The sequence below is a fragment of the Micropterus salmoides genome, unplaced genomic scaffold (assembly GCF_014851395.1).
Source record: "Micropterus salmoides isolate LMB-PRFRI ecotype aquatic unplaced genomic scaffold, ASM1485139v1 Ms_hic_scaffold_2, whole genome shotgun sequence".
Taxonomy (NCBI): domain Eukaryota; kingdom Metazoa; phylum Chordata; class Actinopteri; order Centrarchiformes; family Centrarchidae; genus Micropterus; species Micropterus salmoides.
In genome coordinates, this window is record NW_024041150.1 from 9,790,132 (window position 1) to 9,806,670 (window position 16,539).

Consider the following 16,539-nt stretch of genomic DNA (forward strand, 5'->3'; position numbering starts at 1 on the left):
AGCCTGCCACTCCTGCTGAAGCCCCACAGTCTGTGGCTTCAGACTCGGACCCTGGTGCGACTTCAGCAAGTGCTGCAGCGTCTGCCGCCACCCCGAGGTCTTTCCTGCGCCCCCCGCTGAGTTTGTCAATGGTGAGTTCTTTCTAATCAATTAATCTTTTGTATGAACCATTGTGTTTGTGTTGCATCATTAAATTATATCTTTTTCTCTTTTCATTTCACTAAATCACGTTTTGGTGGGTCAAAGTCTGACTCACTAAAGCCCAATTTAGTGGCAATTCTCCTCCTTCTCCATCCTCTGTGAGGACCCCGAGCTCTTCTCCTCTTCCTTCTCCATCCTCTGTGAGGACCCCGAGCTCTTCTCCTCTTCTTGCACCATCCCCTTTGAGGACCCCGAGCCCTGCACCATCCTCTGTGAGGACACCAACCCCTGCACCATCCTCTGTGAGGACACCGACCCCTGCACCATCCTCTGTGAGGACACCGACCCCTGCACCATCCTCTGTGAGGACACCGAGGTCTTCTCCTCTTCCTCCTTCTCCTCTTCCTTCTCCATCCTCTGTGAGGACCCCAAGCCCTTCTGTAAGCAGCAGCCTTGCAGTAGCCCCTGTGAGTACAGCATCTATTCGTTGGTCTGGCTCTGTTGTAAATCATCTTCAGTATAGCCTTTATTTATGCAATAAACTTACTCTTATATGTTATTGTCTTTTAAACAGGACGAGTCTGGAGGAGTTCCTTCAGCAGCAGCTGCGGTTGCAGCTTCAATCTGGTTGCTGGGGGAACTGAGCAAGACCATCCCTGTGCAGGACCACAGGTGGATTGCCAGCACCCTCTTTCCCTCCGGTAAACTGCGGTCAGATGTAAAGCTGTGGTATGAGCCCCCTGTCCCAGCCCTCATTTACCACCAGACCCCAGCACCCGACAGCTTCTTCACCCATCGGCTGATGGTGTGGATGCCATACCACCTGTGGAAGGTGAAGGTGTCCTGCCTGGCTTGTGGGAAGCAGCTGACGGGCTATGGTGTCCACAAGAGGGCTCGAAAGGTCCTATACATCGACGGGTATTACCTGATGGTGACAGAGACACTCAGGTGCAGCGTGTGTTCCCTGAACTATCTGTCAACCAGTCAGACTGTCCGGGACCAGCTGGACCTGCCCCACCAGAAGCTGTTTGAAATGATTCTGACCCGCAAGTGAGTAAAACAGTTTTGAAAAGACTTAATCCACTTAAATTATCCTCCAATAAACATGTAACTAATCACTGTATTGTTATATGACGTGTATACACACCCAGGATTAAATTAAATATACTTTTCAGGTATGCTTGTGACATACGTGTCATTCGGCTGCTTCGGGACCAGACTCTCGGCAACAGTCCAGCACGACTGGCGAAGCAGCTCCGGGAGAACCACGGTGAGAAGTGGCTGAACCGGTTGGCACACTATGTGGGGGAGTGTGCTAACTTTATGGATCAGCCCAGCCTCTTCCCAGTGATCTGCCAGGAGCCCCCGGAGCCCATCCACGTCCCCACCAGTCGCTGGCTGCTGACCGTCTACAGCAGGGACATCCTCTCCCGTCTGGACCACATTAAGGCCAGCATCACCTCCACGTTTGGTTCCATCTTAAAGATGGATTCAACCAAAAAGGTAAGAAATAATCTAACTGTAATATATTTCTTTGTATGTAATATATACTCTCATATACATGTTTACGTTATTGTCAGTGGTAACATTACATAAGTTTGTGCTGTGTCTTAACTGCTATAGATAATATCTAAAACATATGTAATTAAAACATCACCCTCCAGATCACAAAGAAGCTGGCTGGCCACGGCAGAGGGACAGCTCTCTGGCTGACCTCAATCAGCAACGAAGTTGGCCAGGTCCTGACCAGTGTCCTGACAGTGCAGGAGGGGCCAGGACTGGACAGGATGGTGTCTGGAGTGATGGAGCTGTACCGCCAGGCATGTCCCCCCCCGCCTGTGCTGCTGTATGTGGACTGTGGCTGTTGCGTGAGCGAGGGGGAGAGCAAGCTGCAGACCAGGTTTGCACAGTGGCCAGACATCCACATAAGACTGGACATCTGGCATTTCATGAGGAGGCTGGCTGTCGGTTGCACCACCGATGCTCATCCCCTCTACCCCACCTTCATGGGCTGCCTGTCTGCATGTATCTTTGAGTGGGATGCAGGGGACCTCAGTCTGTTGCGGCAGGCTGAGAGCAGCTCAGACAGGAGGGTGTGCCATTGCTTACTGATCTCCTGGTGGACAGGAGAATCACTAAGAAGGAGCTGAGCCAGTACTGCAGAAGGAGGACGCGCGAGGAGAAGGGGACCATCAGCCTAATCGAGCAGCTGCTGCAAACACTGGAGGGGCCAAAAGGGAGAGACCTCATGGGGGTGCCGCTGCTGGAACAGGTGCGCATGGAGCACATCTGGCAGGTGCAGAAACGGCACGTCAAGCGCATCCAGCACGTGCCAGGTGTGCAGCTGTACACAGTGACAGGCACCACCACCACCAAAGGCGGCGTTGTCCTGACCAGGTACCGCTGTGCCAGAGGGTCCACGTCCCTGGAGTGGTTTCACTGCCACCTCAACAGGTTCATTCCAGGTTGGTGTCTCTCTTGTGGGATTTTAAATAATTTGTAAGGTTTTTTTCATCACATTTAAAGATTGAAAAGCAAAACCATATTTTGTTGTTTTCCCAGGAACCAGTGCAAACGCACTGAACTTCCAGTTGTACCTGCAGGAAGGCCTCAACAGGTGGAACCAGGATCGGGGGACTGCAGCGGTAACCAGCAAGCCCTCATCTCTCCTCACCTACGCCGGGGATGTGGTCCAGTGTCTCAACACCAACAGCCTGAAGGTGTTTGGCCGGGTACTTGTGCCAAACTTCAGGCCACCTGCCAGATACACTGGTATGTCTTAAATGATGATGATGATGTGGCTTTTGTTTTGGTTTGTGGGTTTTTAGTGTATTAATGTTTGACGTTAAAATAAAACAATTACATAAGGATATAGAATGTTTTGAATTTCAACTAATAATGTGTCTGTGTGCGTGTTTCTGTTATTTTCCATAGGAGAGCTGCTTGGTGTTGACTACCTGCTGAGTCAGACTGGACAGCCCATGGCGGTGAACCCCGACTCAGAGGAGACAGAGGACATGCTGGAGAAGATAGATGAGGGCGAGGAAGAAGAAGAAGACGAGGGCTTTGAGGAAGATACTGTGCCATGGCTCGATGACCTGAGCTTCTCCTCCTCCCAGCCTGCTGCCTCTTTCCCGCCTGCTGCTTCCTCCCAGCCTGCTGCTTCCTCCCAGCCTGCTGCCTCCTCCCAACCTGCTGCTTCCTCCCAGCCTGCTGCCTCTTTCCCGCCTGCTGCTTCCTCCCAACCTGCTGCTTCCTCCCAGCCTGCTGCCTCTTTCCCGCCTGCAGACCACCCTGCAGCTGGTGGATGTGAGCCACACCACCCTGGTGCAGTGGCACAATAAGAGGTTGAAGAGGCAGGAAAATATGGTGGTGATGCAGGGGCTGAACCTGCCCAGCCGCTTGTCTGTGGCAGCTAACCCTCTTCCCTCTGCTAATGTGCGCCCCTCGTCTGCTCCCCCCCAGCCAGGCCCAGCTCACCAGTACCACCTGCCCAGCAGCACCGTGGGCCTGGCGAAGTTGAAGAGGAAAGTATCACCCTCGGTGGCAACACCCATGGCTGTCAATCCCCAGCAGCAGCTCCTCCCTGCTCCACCTTCAGGTCCTCAGCTGCGTCCCCAGCAGCAGCTCCTCCCTGCTCCACCATCAGGTCCTCAGCTGCGTCCCCAGCAGCAGCAGCTCTTCCCTGCTACACCATCAGGTCCTCAGCTGCGTCCCCAGCGGCAGCTCTTCCCTGCTCCACCATCAGGTCCTCAGCTGCGTCCTCAGCGGCAGCTCTTCCCTGCTCCACCCAGCCCTCAGTTCCTGATGCTGGTTCCAGTAACCCCAGGTGCTGCTCCACAGGCCCTGGGGTTCCGCCTTTCCTCTGCCCCTCCTGCTCCTGCTCCAGTCCCCCGAAAACTGACCCGAAAGGTGCTGCACAACACGTGCAAAAAATGCGGACAGTTCAGGACGGCGGAGACTGGACACAGCCAATACAAGGGTGTGGTTTACTGCCCCTCTGTAGAGGCTGTACCAAAGGAGCAGTGGTTGGAGGACATGAAAAGGAATAAATAAATGTTTTTACTGGATGCTTTTTTTATGTAAATACTTTTATTTAATGTTAGTTTTTATTCAGTTATAATGTTCAATTTTCTATGAAAGGGACTGTTTACCCCACTATCAGAGGCATGTGCCCTGGACACTTTTTTATGTTTATAGTTTTATATTATATTTAATGTTAATATATATATATATTCAATAAGTAATTATGTTTAAACTATACTATTTTAATATATAGATATGTGTTATTGTTTTATTATCTTATACTGTGGAGTGTTTCTGACAATTTGACCTCCTTCCTCCTTCTAAACTGATTTATAATAAAAGTTCATATCATTCATATATTTTGAGTGCAAATCTTGTTTTCAGGTAACTAGTAACTGTCAAGTAATTGGAGTGAGTGAAGTTAAAAATACAGGCACTTTCACAGTCCAAGGTGACTTCTTCAAAGGATTTGTTCTGTTTAGTGATGTCTTCTCCAGGACATTATGCTATATTGAGCTAACACTGGGGCTTGGTTCAGCCTCAGACACCAGACAAATGAAACCAAGACAGCATAAAACACATTCTTCTTCAAGGGAACACAAAGCAACAAACATCACAGTGTAAAATCTTTAATCAAAGAAACTTGAAAGATACAAAAAGTCTATGTATGGATAGTAGATTAATATAATACATGAGGTAGACCAAGAAAGTATTTTTATACTAAATCAAGTTTACATGGGCAACCAAGAGGTGGGATTCGAACAGGGTCTCTGTGTGGATGTGTCTTTCTCCTCCTGAAATGCACACAAAATTACATTTTTGGTCTTAACAAAAATAATATGCTATAAAAAGACTTTGGAGTGCCACATGAGTGCTACTGGGGGCTACAGAATTGTGTTGTCTTCTTTTCTTTCCTTTTTTCTCTCTTTTTTCTTCTCTTTTCTTTCCCCCCTTTTTCTTCTCCTTCTTCCCCCTCCTCTTTGTTTCTCCCCCAAGCCAAACAGACTATTCTTCCCCAGCTTCTAAACTTCAAATGTGCCTTCAGGATGTTAAAACCTGGATGACCTGTCATTTTCTAATGTTAAACTCAAATAAACTGAAGTTATTGTCCTGGGGCCTAAGCACCTCCGTGACACATTAACTAAAGATATAGTTTCCCTTGATGGCATCGCCCTGGCCTCCAGCACCACTGTGAGGAATCTTGGAGTTATCTTTGATCAGGACATGTCGTTTAAATCTCACATTAAGCAAATTTCAAGGACCGCTTTTTTTCACCCACGTAATATTGCGAAAATCAGGAACATCCTGTCTAAAAAAAATGATGCTGAAAAACTAGTCCATGCATTTGATAGGCACCATCTAATCTTAAAGAGCTCATACTACCTTACTACCCCACCAGAGCACTGCGCTCCCAGAATGCAGGATTACTTGTGGTTCCTAGAGTCTCCAAAAGTAGACTAGGAGCCAGAGCGTTCAGCTATCAAGCTCCTCCATCTCCACATTTAAGAGTAGGCTTAAGGCTTTCCTCTTTGATAAAGCTTATAGTTAGAGCTGGCTCAGGTGAGTCCTGAACCATCCCTTAGTTATGCTGTTATAGGCCTAGACTGCTGGGGGATTTCCTATGATGCACTGAGCTCCTCTCTCCTCTACTTTCTCTCCCTCTGTATGCAACCTCATCCCATTATTGCATGTTACTAACACAACTTCTCCCCTTTCCGGTAGTCTTGTGCTTTCTCGTCCCTCTCCTCTCTCCTCCTATCACTTCCTGCAGGTTTTCTGGCTCTGGAGCTGTGGAGTTTGGATCTGTGGCTGCGGGTCACCCGTGTTCCTGCTCGACACCCTCTGCTACAACAACTATATTTATCAGCACTTATCAGTTACTAATCCTATTATTATTAATGTTATTATAATCATTAACATTACGATTGTTATCATTGACACTACTATAAATATCTTTACCATTTTTCATTTAGTCTATAGCATCATCACCTTTACTGTCTGTACCTCTGTGTGTATATTGTGTAGCCTGCCTCCCTCCCCTCTCTCCTTCATCCCTCTCTTTTTCTCTCTGTTCCTCTCTTGCCCCCTCTCTCTCTCTCTCTCCCTCTGTTCCTCTCTTGCCCCCCCCCCCCCCCCCCCCCCCCCCCCCCCCCCTCCTCTTCACCCCCAACTGGTCGAGGCAGATGGCCGCCCATCCTGAGCCATGGTTCTGCTTGAGGTTTCTGCCTCTTAAAAGGAAGTTTTTCCTTGCCTCTGTCTCCTAGTACTTGCTCTTGGTGGGAACTGTTGGGCTTCTGTAAATATCATCATAGAGTATGGTCTAGACCTTCTCCTTTAAGGAAAAGCGCTGTGAGATAACTGTTGTTGTGATTTGGCGCTATATAAATAAAACTGAATTGAATTGAATCACTCCAACCAAGGTGGTGAGAAACGATTGATGACCAGCTGTCCTTTTCAGACCATGTTGCTACTGTCTCTCGGTCATGCTGCTTTGCTCTATACAACATAAGGAAAATCAAGCCCTACCTCAGTCAGTACGCTACCCAGCTTCTGGTACAGGCCATGGTTATCTCTCGCATCGACTATTGCAATGCCCTCCTAGCAGGTCTTCCAGCTTGTGCGGTGAAACCCTTACAAATGGTTCAGAACGCAGCAGCGCGTCTGTTTTTTTAACAGCCCAAAAGTACTCATGTCACTCCATTACTCAGTGACCTCCAGAATCAAATTCAAGTCACTAATGCTTGAATACAGAGTGACTAGGTCTGCACCCATCTACCTAAACTCCATAATACAAGTTTACGTTCCTTCTCGGCCACTACGCTCCTCCAATGAACGCCGCCTGGCTCTGCCATCCCTTCACACAAAGCAATCCCGGTCCCGGCTATTCTCATCTGTGACACCACGATGGTGGAACGAGCTACCACATGCCATCAGAGCAGGGGCGTCCCTCTCTAACTTCAAGAAGCTCTTGAAAACTCATCTCTTCCGAGAACACTTCCTCTTATAACACCTCTAACTCCTCACCTCTAACATGCACTTCCTGTGCTCTTCTTCTTTTATACCCTACAATGATCTTGTATTGTATTGCACTTTTTGTTAACTCTTACTTCCTTCCCTAGGTATCTACCCCATTGATGTGATATGTACTGTGAGCTGTTATTAGTATTTATTGCCAGTATTTAAACCCATCAACTGACCTCTTAGTGGTATTTTATGTAGCCAGCTTTAGTTCAACTTTAGTTTAGTTCGGAAGATATTAACAAATTTCATCAGATTCTCAGTGCAGCTAGCTAACCTGAGCAACACTTCACTGGTTAAGTTACCATAAAGTTAACGTTACTCCCTGTCAGTTTGCCGACATTTACTTTAAATGACAATTCATAAGTGTACGTTGATTCGTTGGCATTCAAAGTTTATCTTCGGTTATTAGAATTATAGTAGACGTTAGCAGCACTTAGTGGCTGCCGTAGTAGTAACGTAACGTTACTATGAACAGTAACGTTAGCTAACGTTAAGTTATGTGAAATAGATAATATGGCAAGCTTGTATCTAGCAAGGTTGTTCCTTGGTTAACATTAATTCAGTCATTAACGTTACATACATTGTTTGATGCATCGGCTGATAAGATCAGCAGCACAAAAAGCAAGTAACGTTATAACTGCAGCAAATAACGACTTCATATGTTTTTCTATTGAAGAGGCTGACATATGAAACCATCGGAGACTGACTTTAATGAGCGAGCAAGCCAGTTATCCACAAAGGATCCAAATATCAACGAGGTATGTCCCTGTCATAAACAGCTCTCTGTGTTGAATCAGTTCTTCTGAACAGCTAAAACTGAATATTTTAACCTTCATGAAGGTAGGATTATTGCAGGACTGCATTATTTTTAGCTTGGTGTACCTAATAAACTGGCAGCTGTATTTGCTTATAGGCCTCATAGAAACGTGCCAAACTTGTATTTTTAAGAGTAAGTTAGTGGAGTGCAAATACCATGTCCAGCAAACAATAACCAGGACAAACTTTCTTCCACATTGATGCAAATATGAATATCGTGACATGAAACATACAAATAATTTGAGCTACGGAGGCATTTACACATCCTTTCAGCTGCTGGTCTTACTGTGTTGAATGCTCTCATTGGTGCACCTTTACAATGCAGTTCAATACAACAGCTGTGGCATTCTTTAATTAAATTTACACGCAATTTGATGTCTGCTAATAAAGCTTTAACTGGTATTGCTCCAAAGTTGTCCCCTACACATCCTTCCATCCTACGGTGTAATATGAAGAACACAAACATATTAATGGTCTTAACTGTGCAGCACAATAGTATTCTCGTAAACAAGGAAGACCACGACCTCCTTTATCTTTCTTCAATTGTAAGGTTTTATACTTAACTCTGGATTTGTTCCCTTTCCAAATATATTTTGACAGCAGTCAACATTACAGTGGTAAGCACTGGAATAAGTAGAGCATTCGGGGGAGAATATTTAATCTTATTGAATCAATCCTAGAATGTAAATCCAAAAAAGGTATGGTATTCCATCTTTGTATATCCGATTTTATTGCTTTATTCAATGGGCCATAATTAGCTTCAAACATTTTAGTGAAGTCTCGGTGCAATACCACCCCTAAATATCTGATACTATTTCTTCTGGTGGGTCATAGTTCAGAGTTAATACCTGTGTTTTATTTACATTAACCTTGTACCCTGAAAAAGAGCCATAGTCTAGTAGTAGTTTAAAGATTTTAGGAATAACCTGTGTGGGGTAAGATATAGTCAATAGTAAATCATCAGCAAAAAGTGCCAATTTTTGCTCCCCACCTACTGTTCTTACCCAAGTTATATCCTCTCTCTGCCTGACCCACTGGCTTAGAGATTCAATAAACAAGGCGAAGAGGAGAGGTGAGATGCAACACCACTGTTGAGTCCCGCACTCCAATATGAATGATTCAGTGAGGTCTCTGTAGCAGTTGGGTTATTGTATAACCCTAAAATAACATCAATTCCAGATTTATCAAAACCGAATTTTTCAAGCACCTTATATAAAAAGGAGCACCTCACTGAATCAAATGCCTTTTCGGCATCTAAACTCAATACTAAGGTCTCTAATTTTTGCTTATCAACCTGCCTCATTATGTGTAAAACCTTCCTAATGTTGTCTTGAGTCTGTCTTTGTTTGATGAAACCCGTCTGATCTTTATGTATTAACCCTAGTAAAATTGTTTCTTATCTTCTTGACATAATAGAGGTGAACAACTTATAGTCTATATTCAGAACACTACATTGCAATCTATCCTTTCCTTCTTTTGGGATGATGAACTATCTTATTTTCCATCACCCAATTAAATGGTTTCAGCATTGTTGGGGCCAAAAAATCCTGCATTATTTTGTACCATTCCGGACCAAATCCATCTGCCCCTGCCATCTTCCATCCCTTTAATCTTTTAATTGCTAAATGAATTTCTTCTTTAGTTATTGTGGATAATAATATTTAATTTTGTTCCTCTGTAACTCGAGTTCAGAAAAGAAGGTATTGATGTCCTGGTTATTTTCTATATGAGGTTGAGAATATAATGTCTTATAATAATCCAGAAAGCATTGTTGAATTTTTTCCTGTTCAATTTCTATTTGATCATTTAGGGGATTCTTAATTTTGTGAATAGTTCTCTCCGCTTACTGTTTCCTAAGCTTATAAGAAAGAAGTTTCAATGATTTCCCCCCTACCACATAGTACTGTTGCTTTCTTTTCTGTATGTCCATGGTGTTCAAATCATCTATTTCTGTTTTCAATTTTATTATTTCCGACTTAATATTACCATTATATTATTATTATATATTATCCTGTTCAGGCAGATATCAGCGTAAACCGGGTTATGGTCTGATATAGTACAGGGACCTATTTCCCCATTTTCTAACCTAAAGAGATCATTTCTAAACATGAAGATATAGTCTAACCTTGAGTAGACATTGTGTACGCATGAATAGTGGGTATATTCCCTATCAGTTGAATAGCAATCTCTCCACACATCAACTGATCCTAATTCGTCCATCAGGTGTACCATTCTTTTCCCAATATTTCTCGCATCACCTTTCCCGTTCGAAGAATCTAATTTAGCATTTAATGTTAGGTTAAGATCACCACCACATAATAAAATTCCCTGACTCCTTGTTGTTAATTTGAGGATCTATTTATACAAGGACCAATTGCTTCCTGGGGGAATATACATGTTTAAGAGACTCAAAGTAATACCATCAATCTTACCAGTTAACATTATATATCTACCCTCCTTATCTTTATATTCTGATATATGTTAATAATTTAGAGCGCCGTACACCAAGATCGCCACACCTCTTCGCCTCCCCGAACTGTGAGAAGAATAAAAGACATTTTTAAAACCAAGCTTGTTCAATTTTTCATGTTCGCTATCAGACAGATGTGTTTCCTGCATAAAAACAACCTGAGCTTTATCTCTTTTTAGTTTAGATAGGGCTTTCCACCTTTTTACCGGATTATGTAAGCCATTATTATTGATTGATACCATTTTCACTGATCTGCTACTCATCAAAATTATAGAACGAATACACACATTTTAATAGGCTCCCCGCACACCCTTGTAAACACAGAACATGGAACATGTGAACAAATCAAAACTGAGATAGTTCTAACTTCCAAGGTAGGGGTCCTTGAGGTGGACCCTATTGTGAATTATTTTGGAGCATTATAGCCTAAATTGTTATTGTTAATTACTAGAGCAATGGTGGTCTACATTGTCATCATTTAAAGTGTTATTTTATAATGTAAAGTTAGGATCACAGTGTGAAAACTCTACAGCTCTGAGTGTATGTGCTCCTTTCTGTATCTAACTGCCCATTCTCAGCAGTAGCACATGTGTGTGTGTGAGCAAGCTCGTGTGCTTTGGGAGAAAAGGTAAGATAGCATCAAAAACAATATATAGCTATAAAAGGAGGTCCAAAAGGAGGTGAAAAGTCAGTCGTTACATGGTTTTCATGTCGACTCGGGTCTCTGTTCTGGTAACAGAATGGGGCTCTATTTTGCACCGATCTCTGACACACTCCAGTGGAACTTTAGTATTCTAATTGGTGTCTGTTTTTGTTGATAATAAAAATGTTGGTAAAAGTTCAAACTTTCTTATCTGGCCCAAGTCTTGAATTTTTACACGACATTAACCCTGCTTCGCCTTTAAAGGCAACTTCTTCATCCAACTAGCTCATCTTTAATAATACCAGCCCATACCATTACCCTACCTCCACCTTGCTGTCGTCTGAGTCGAAGTGGAGCTCTGTGCCCATTACTGATCCAGCCACGGGCCCATCCATCTGGTCCGTCTAGAGTCACTCTCATCTCATCAGTCCATAAAACCTTTGAAAAATCTGTCTTCAGATATTTCCTGGCCCAGTCTTGACGTTTCAACTTATGTTTCTTGTTCAGTGGTGGTCGGATTTCAGCCTTTCTTACCATGGCCATGTCTCTGAGCACTGAACACCTTGTACATCTGGGCACTCCAGGTAGGTTGCAGTTCTGGAATATGACAGCACTGGAGGATAATGGGTTCCTGGTCGCTTCACGTTTGAGTCTTCTCAAATCTTTGGAAGTTAATTTGCGTTTTTTTTTCTCATCACGTTTCTTGCGACTCTGTTGAGGTTTGTCAGGTCGGAAATAAGGACCGGCCGGGCCAGTGAAAGACCTGGTCCCTACCCTAACCAACGTAAAAAACTCAATAAAATTACTCTATTAGATTTCTTCTTTATTCGAAAAACTGCGTAGTCAAAAACTTCACTGGAGATGGTCAAGAGTCGGTGCAAAAGAGTTTATTCCAATAAAGGACAGATAAACCCGAGCAACATCCCTGCAGGTCTCAGGATGGAACCGAGTTGGTGGTCAGCGTACATCGCCTTATATTCACCTTAAGCTCCACCTTGTCCCTCCCTTCAGGTGGGCGTTACATCTTAACTCCTCCTTATCTCCTCCTTCCAGGTGGGCGTTACACCTTAACTCCACCTATAGTGTTCGCTGACCACTCCTCCCCTTTGGTGGATTTCTTATCCTCTACTGCCATCTAGTGGCCTTTTTCTTATACTGTTTTACCAAATTAACCCTTTCATTAATGTTACAATTTCCACTTTTTAGCTATTATTACATGTAATTATTGTTACCATTTATCTCTCTTTATATTTTTTACATTACTGGATTGGAAATCCACCAATATGTTTCAACTTCAGTTTTTTTTAAAGTTATACAGGCATAGTTTGACACCATTAAAACTTAAACACTTACAATCGTATTTTTTAAAAGAATTAATAAGGAGTAACATATTCAATACATGGATAACGTGATTCAATGAACAAGTACATAATTCAACAACGCCAACCATGAGGGTGCTTTGTCTCATACAAGTTTAGTTTCGGCAGCGCAAAGCTTGGTTTCATGCAGTACCTGGCCGTACCCTGCAGTACCAGGCGCCATAAATCACAACATGTCATGATCTCATTCTTGGCTTCAGTTCGCGATGATCTCAGGCCTGGCGTACGTGACTTACAGCAGGTGCCTTGCTTCCATTGTGTGGGTTACGGTTGGCTAGGTTTTGCCTGCGTGGCCTGAGCAGCTTCTCTGCTCATGTAGGCACATTGAAAAAGCACACGTTCATAAATACACAAGAGTATAAGAATAATATATGATAAACACACAGAGTATAAGAATAAAATATGAGTTTGAACACACTCATTAAACACTCAGTAGTTAAACACTCAGTAGTTAAACTTCACACTAAAAGAATACTCAGTAGTTAAACTCTCAGTAGTTATAACATATTGTAAACCAACAAGGTGTATAAATATGGAACAATCTAGGAATCAGGCATTATTCAACAGCTTTTTCTACAAAACGTTTGATGGTTCTGTGATTACGCCCCAATATCTTAGCAATTTCTAGAGTACTGCATCCCTCTGAAAGACTTTTTACAATTTTTGACTTTTCTGAGTCAGTTAAATCTCTTTTTTTGGCCCATTTTGCCTGAGGAAAAGAAGCTGCCTAATAATTATGCACACCTGATATAGGGTGTTTTTTCTCCTTAGGCCACACCCTCTCTCATTACACAAAAACACATTACCTGAAATGCTTAAATCCAATAAGCATTCAAGTTTATACAGCTTGGAGTTGGAAATGATGATATGGTCAAAATACTCACTTGCCTAACAATTCTGCACACAGTGTATTTTCATATTCCCAACAGGTAAGCAAACTGTAAACAGAATTCTGGTAAAAGACATTCTGATTCTGATAGCGAAACGAGCCATTTCACTCGGTGATAAACCGAGTCAAAGACGGTCAAATATATTGATTCACTGTGTTACAGCCGCCGTTTTGACCGCCGGTAAATTTTGCACGTCAGGCGACAGCGTAGCCTCTGCGTAGCCCCGTAGCCTACGCCGTCGATTTGACGCAGAAGTATAAACTAGCCTTAAGCTCTGTGATTGGTCGGCTGGGTAGCTTCACAATGCCTTCCGAGCAGACCGGAAGTACCCCATGCTTTAAAGTAACATTTACTAGCGGCCAAAACGGCGGCTGTAACACAGTTGCAACCCGAGCGAAATGACTCGTTTCGCTATTAGAATGTGATCCATTTAACCCCATTTACGTTAGTGGAGAGCTAAACCAGAAGTTAGCCAGCTCGGCCGGCAAAAGTCAACACAGTGGACGCTGTAGCGCTACTGCCGACTAGCGTTTGGGGGTGAAATTGCAGAATGACGGGCACACCTACGCACAAGTATAAATGCATGGCTATGTGCGTAGCCTACGGCGTTACATTTTTGAGGAGGTGCACGTCAGGCGACGGCGTAGCCTCTGCGTAGCCCTGTAGCCTACGCTGTCGATTTGACGAAGAAGTATAAATTGCCCTTTAGCTAGAAACTTTAACACACAGAGACATTGAATTTGACCGCAGTTCAGAGTGCTGCCGGGCTCCCGGTGATTAAAATGGCGGCTGCCGATCAAAACAATGGCTGGTTAAGCTAAAGATTATCCGGTACTTTGTATGTGAGCTAAGCTATGTTGAATCAATATGCATTTTAGAGACTTAGGTTTGTAAAACATTTTGAAAAGTAACTAGAGTTGTGTTGAGAGAAAGTTTACCGCAGCGTAGGTTGTCTGCCTTATGCAGGCCCGAGAGCTAATGTGTGTTGGTAAGCTAATGCTAATCGTGGCTAGCATGCTGATGTTACAGCCTAGATCCCACGTTATTTTGGTGCTGTCTCACACGCTAGCACTGAGGTATATTTATGGTGACGGTTGCAAGAGTTCACACAATATTTACTGTTATCACTGTTGATTTTTATTTATTTATTTGAGTACATTGAAGAGGTGAGTTTCAGTGACTGAAGCTTGTGGTATTCAGTGCTGTCATATAAGGTAATGTTAGTTGAGTATGTGTAATTCATTGGGGTGTAAAAGACGTAGTTAAAAGGTTGAGAGAAGTCCATGCTTGGGTACATGCTGGGACAATGTTACTGACATAAATGTTCATGTGTTGAATGTGTATATCGAGGTTGCCCTTCATTTGCCTGTCTAAAATCTGAGAGTCATGCTGCAGCTTCAATTATGTTTGGTTTTTGGTAAGTATAGTTGAGTACTTAACTGTGAAATTCAGGAGAAGAAACACGTGAAAAGGACAGCCAAATGATACAGGAATTTATGTGCAGGGCAATTTCTGTGTTATCTATGTCATTAAAATTTTTATTAAGATGTTGTATTTGGTTATGGTGTAAAACAGTAAGGAAGTAAGTACAGAGCAGTAAAGTAGAATGAGACGTCAGTACGTGATGAGTAAGTTCAAGAATGCACACTACAGAGAGCGCTCCTGATTAAAACTGCATTTTCATATTTCCAACAGAAATTAAATTAAATAAAACTCCTAGACAAATTTAATCGAGTTAGTAGCATCTAACTGCTTTCATTAGTTCTCTTCCGCCCGTGTGAGTCAAATCCTCCAATAGAACCCACATTCTCATTGTTTAACCATTGTTTATTTCTTTGATGTATATGTAACCGCATTTTATAGTCACCTTAGTTAGTTAATAAATTCACTGTAATCAAAAGAAGTGTGTGTGTATTGCCTGTCTCCAGGTCCCTGCCACGAGAATTTACCCCTTCGATATGAGATTGACTGACTGATTTAAGATAATTGAGCGATTGTTAACTAACTGATCACTAGTGAATAATTGTGTAATTGTAAGCCATACTCAGGGAATCCCGAGACCCTGGGCGAACGGAATCTTGGGTGGTGCCCCGCGAGAGATTTATGAATTAATATTTTCTGAATATTAAAATTCATAATTTGGTATTAATTCTCATAAATTTATTAAAACAATGTAGTCATGCTACACTCACTTGTTGGGGATGTTTATGTGAATATGCAGCACATTATATGCATGTATTTGTGTGTTCCAAGGTATAGTTTAGCCTGTGTTTTGGGAAGGATAAAGGGGTAACGTTACAATAGCCATTTTAAAATAAATTACAAAGCAGTAATTATATGGATTGTATTCACTCAGAAGCATAACCATCTCTGCAGTTGCATTTCAACAGATAACACTGTTAATGCTGTCTCTCCATTCCTCCAAAGAAAAAAATCACTACTGTAAGTACAGTTAACGTAGTAATCAATGCACATTATACAACAAACGCTGCAAATATAGTCTACTGTTAATGTGTTGTAATGTCACACCTCTTCCCTCCAAAATTAAACACAAAACGGATAATACTGCTTTCCCGACTCCCCAGAAGAAATGTGTAATGAAAACATATAATTAATATTAATATTTATCCGAAAACTGCTGCAAATATAGTCCCTGAGTTTACATGATATTTAAACGTTATTAAGCAGTAACGTTTTGGGAACAGGGTCGGGTACATCAAGCTGGCGATAGCATGAAAATCACCGGACATTCTGTAAGTTTCCCTTCAATATAAAAGCAAAACTATGGCCTTAAAGTAGGGAAAAAAACACGTCATGCCTTCACGTCATCAGATAAAATCTGCTTAACGGGTTTGTCCATCAATTCAGCCAGAATACCTCACAGTGGGTGTATCATATAAAGAAAAAACTTTATCCAACATTGGCCTAATTGTTAGCATTTCTTTGTAACAGTAAACACTTAGCAGAGTCTAATAGGCCTATTTATAAAGAAGTTATTCCAGCAATCGAATCTCAGCATGAAATATTAATAAATAATGAAATAGGCTAATATTAATTAATAGGCCAAGGAAAAGAAAATCACTGTAAAAACAATGCCCTTTTCATTTAGTAGACATTGGCCTAATTATTCAGTAAATATGTTATATCTACTTG

General features: G+C 42.6%; 1 protein-coding gene across 1 annotated transcript; it reads left to right on the forward strand.

Moving 5' to 3' along the window:
- Positions 1 to 253: 253 nt before the first annotated feature.
- LOC119911556 lies at positions 254 to 2,309 on the forward strand. Its single transcript, XM_038730460.1, has 4 exons — positions 254 to 608; positions 716 to 1,191; positions 1,317 to 1,644; positions 1,806 to 2,309. The coding sequence occupies exons 2-4, from the start codon at positions 944 to 946 to the stop codon at positions 2,289 to 2,291; spliced, it is 1,062 nt and encodes a 353-aa protein (XP_038586388.1). The 5' UTR covers positions 254 to 608; positions 716 to 943; the 3' UTR covers positions 2,292 to 2,309.
- The last annotated feature ends 14,230 nt before the right edge of the window (positions 2,310 to 16,539 follow it).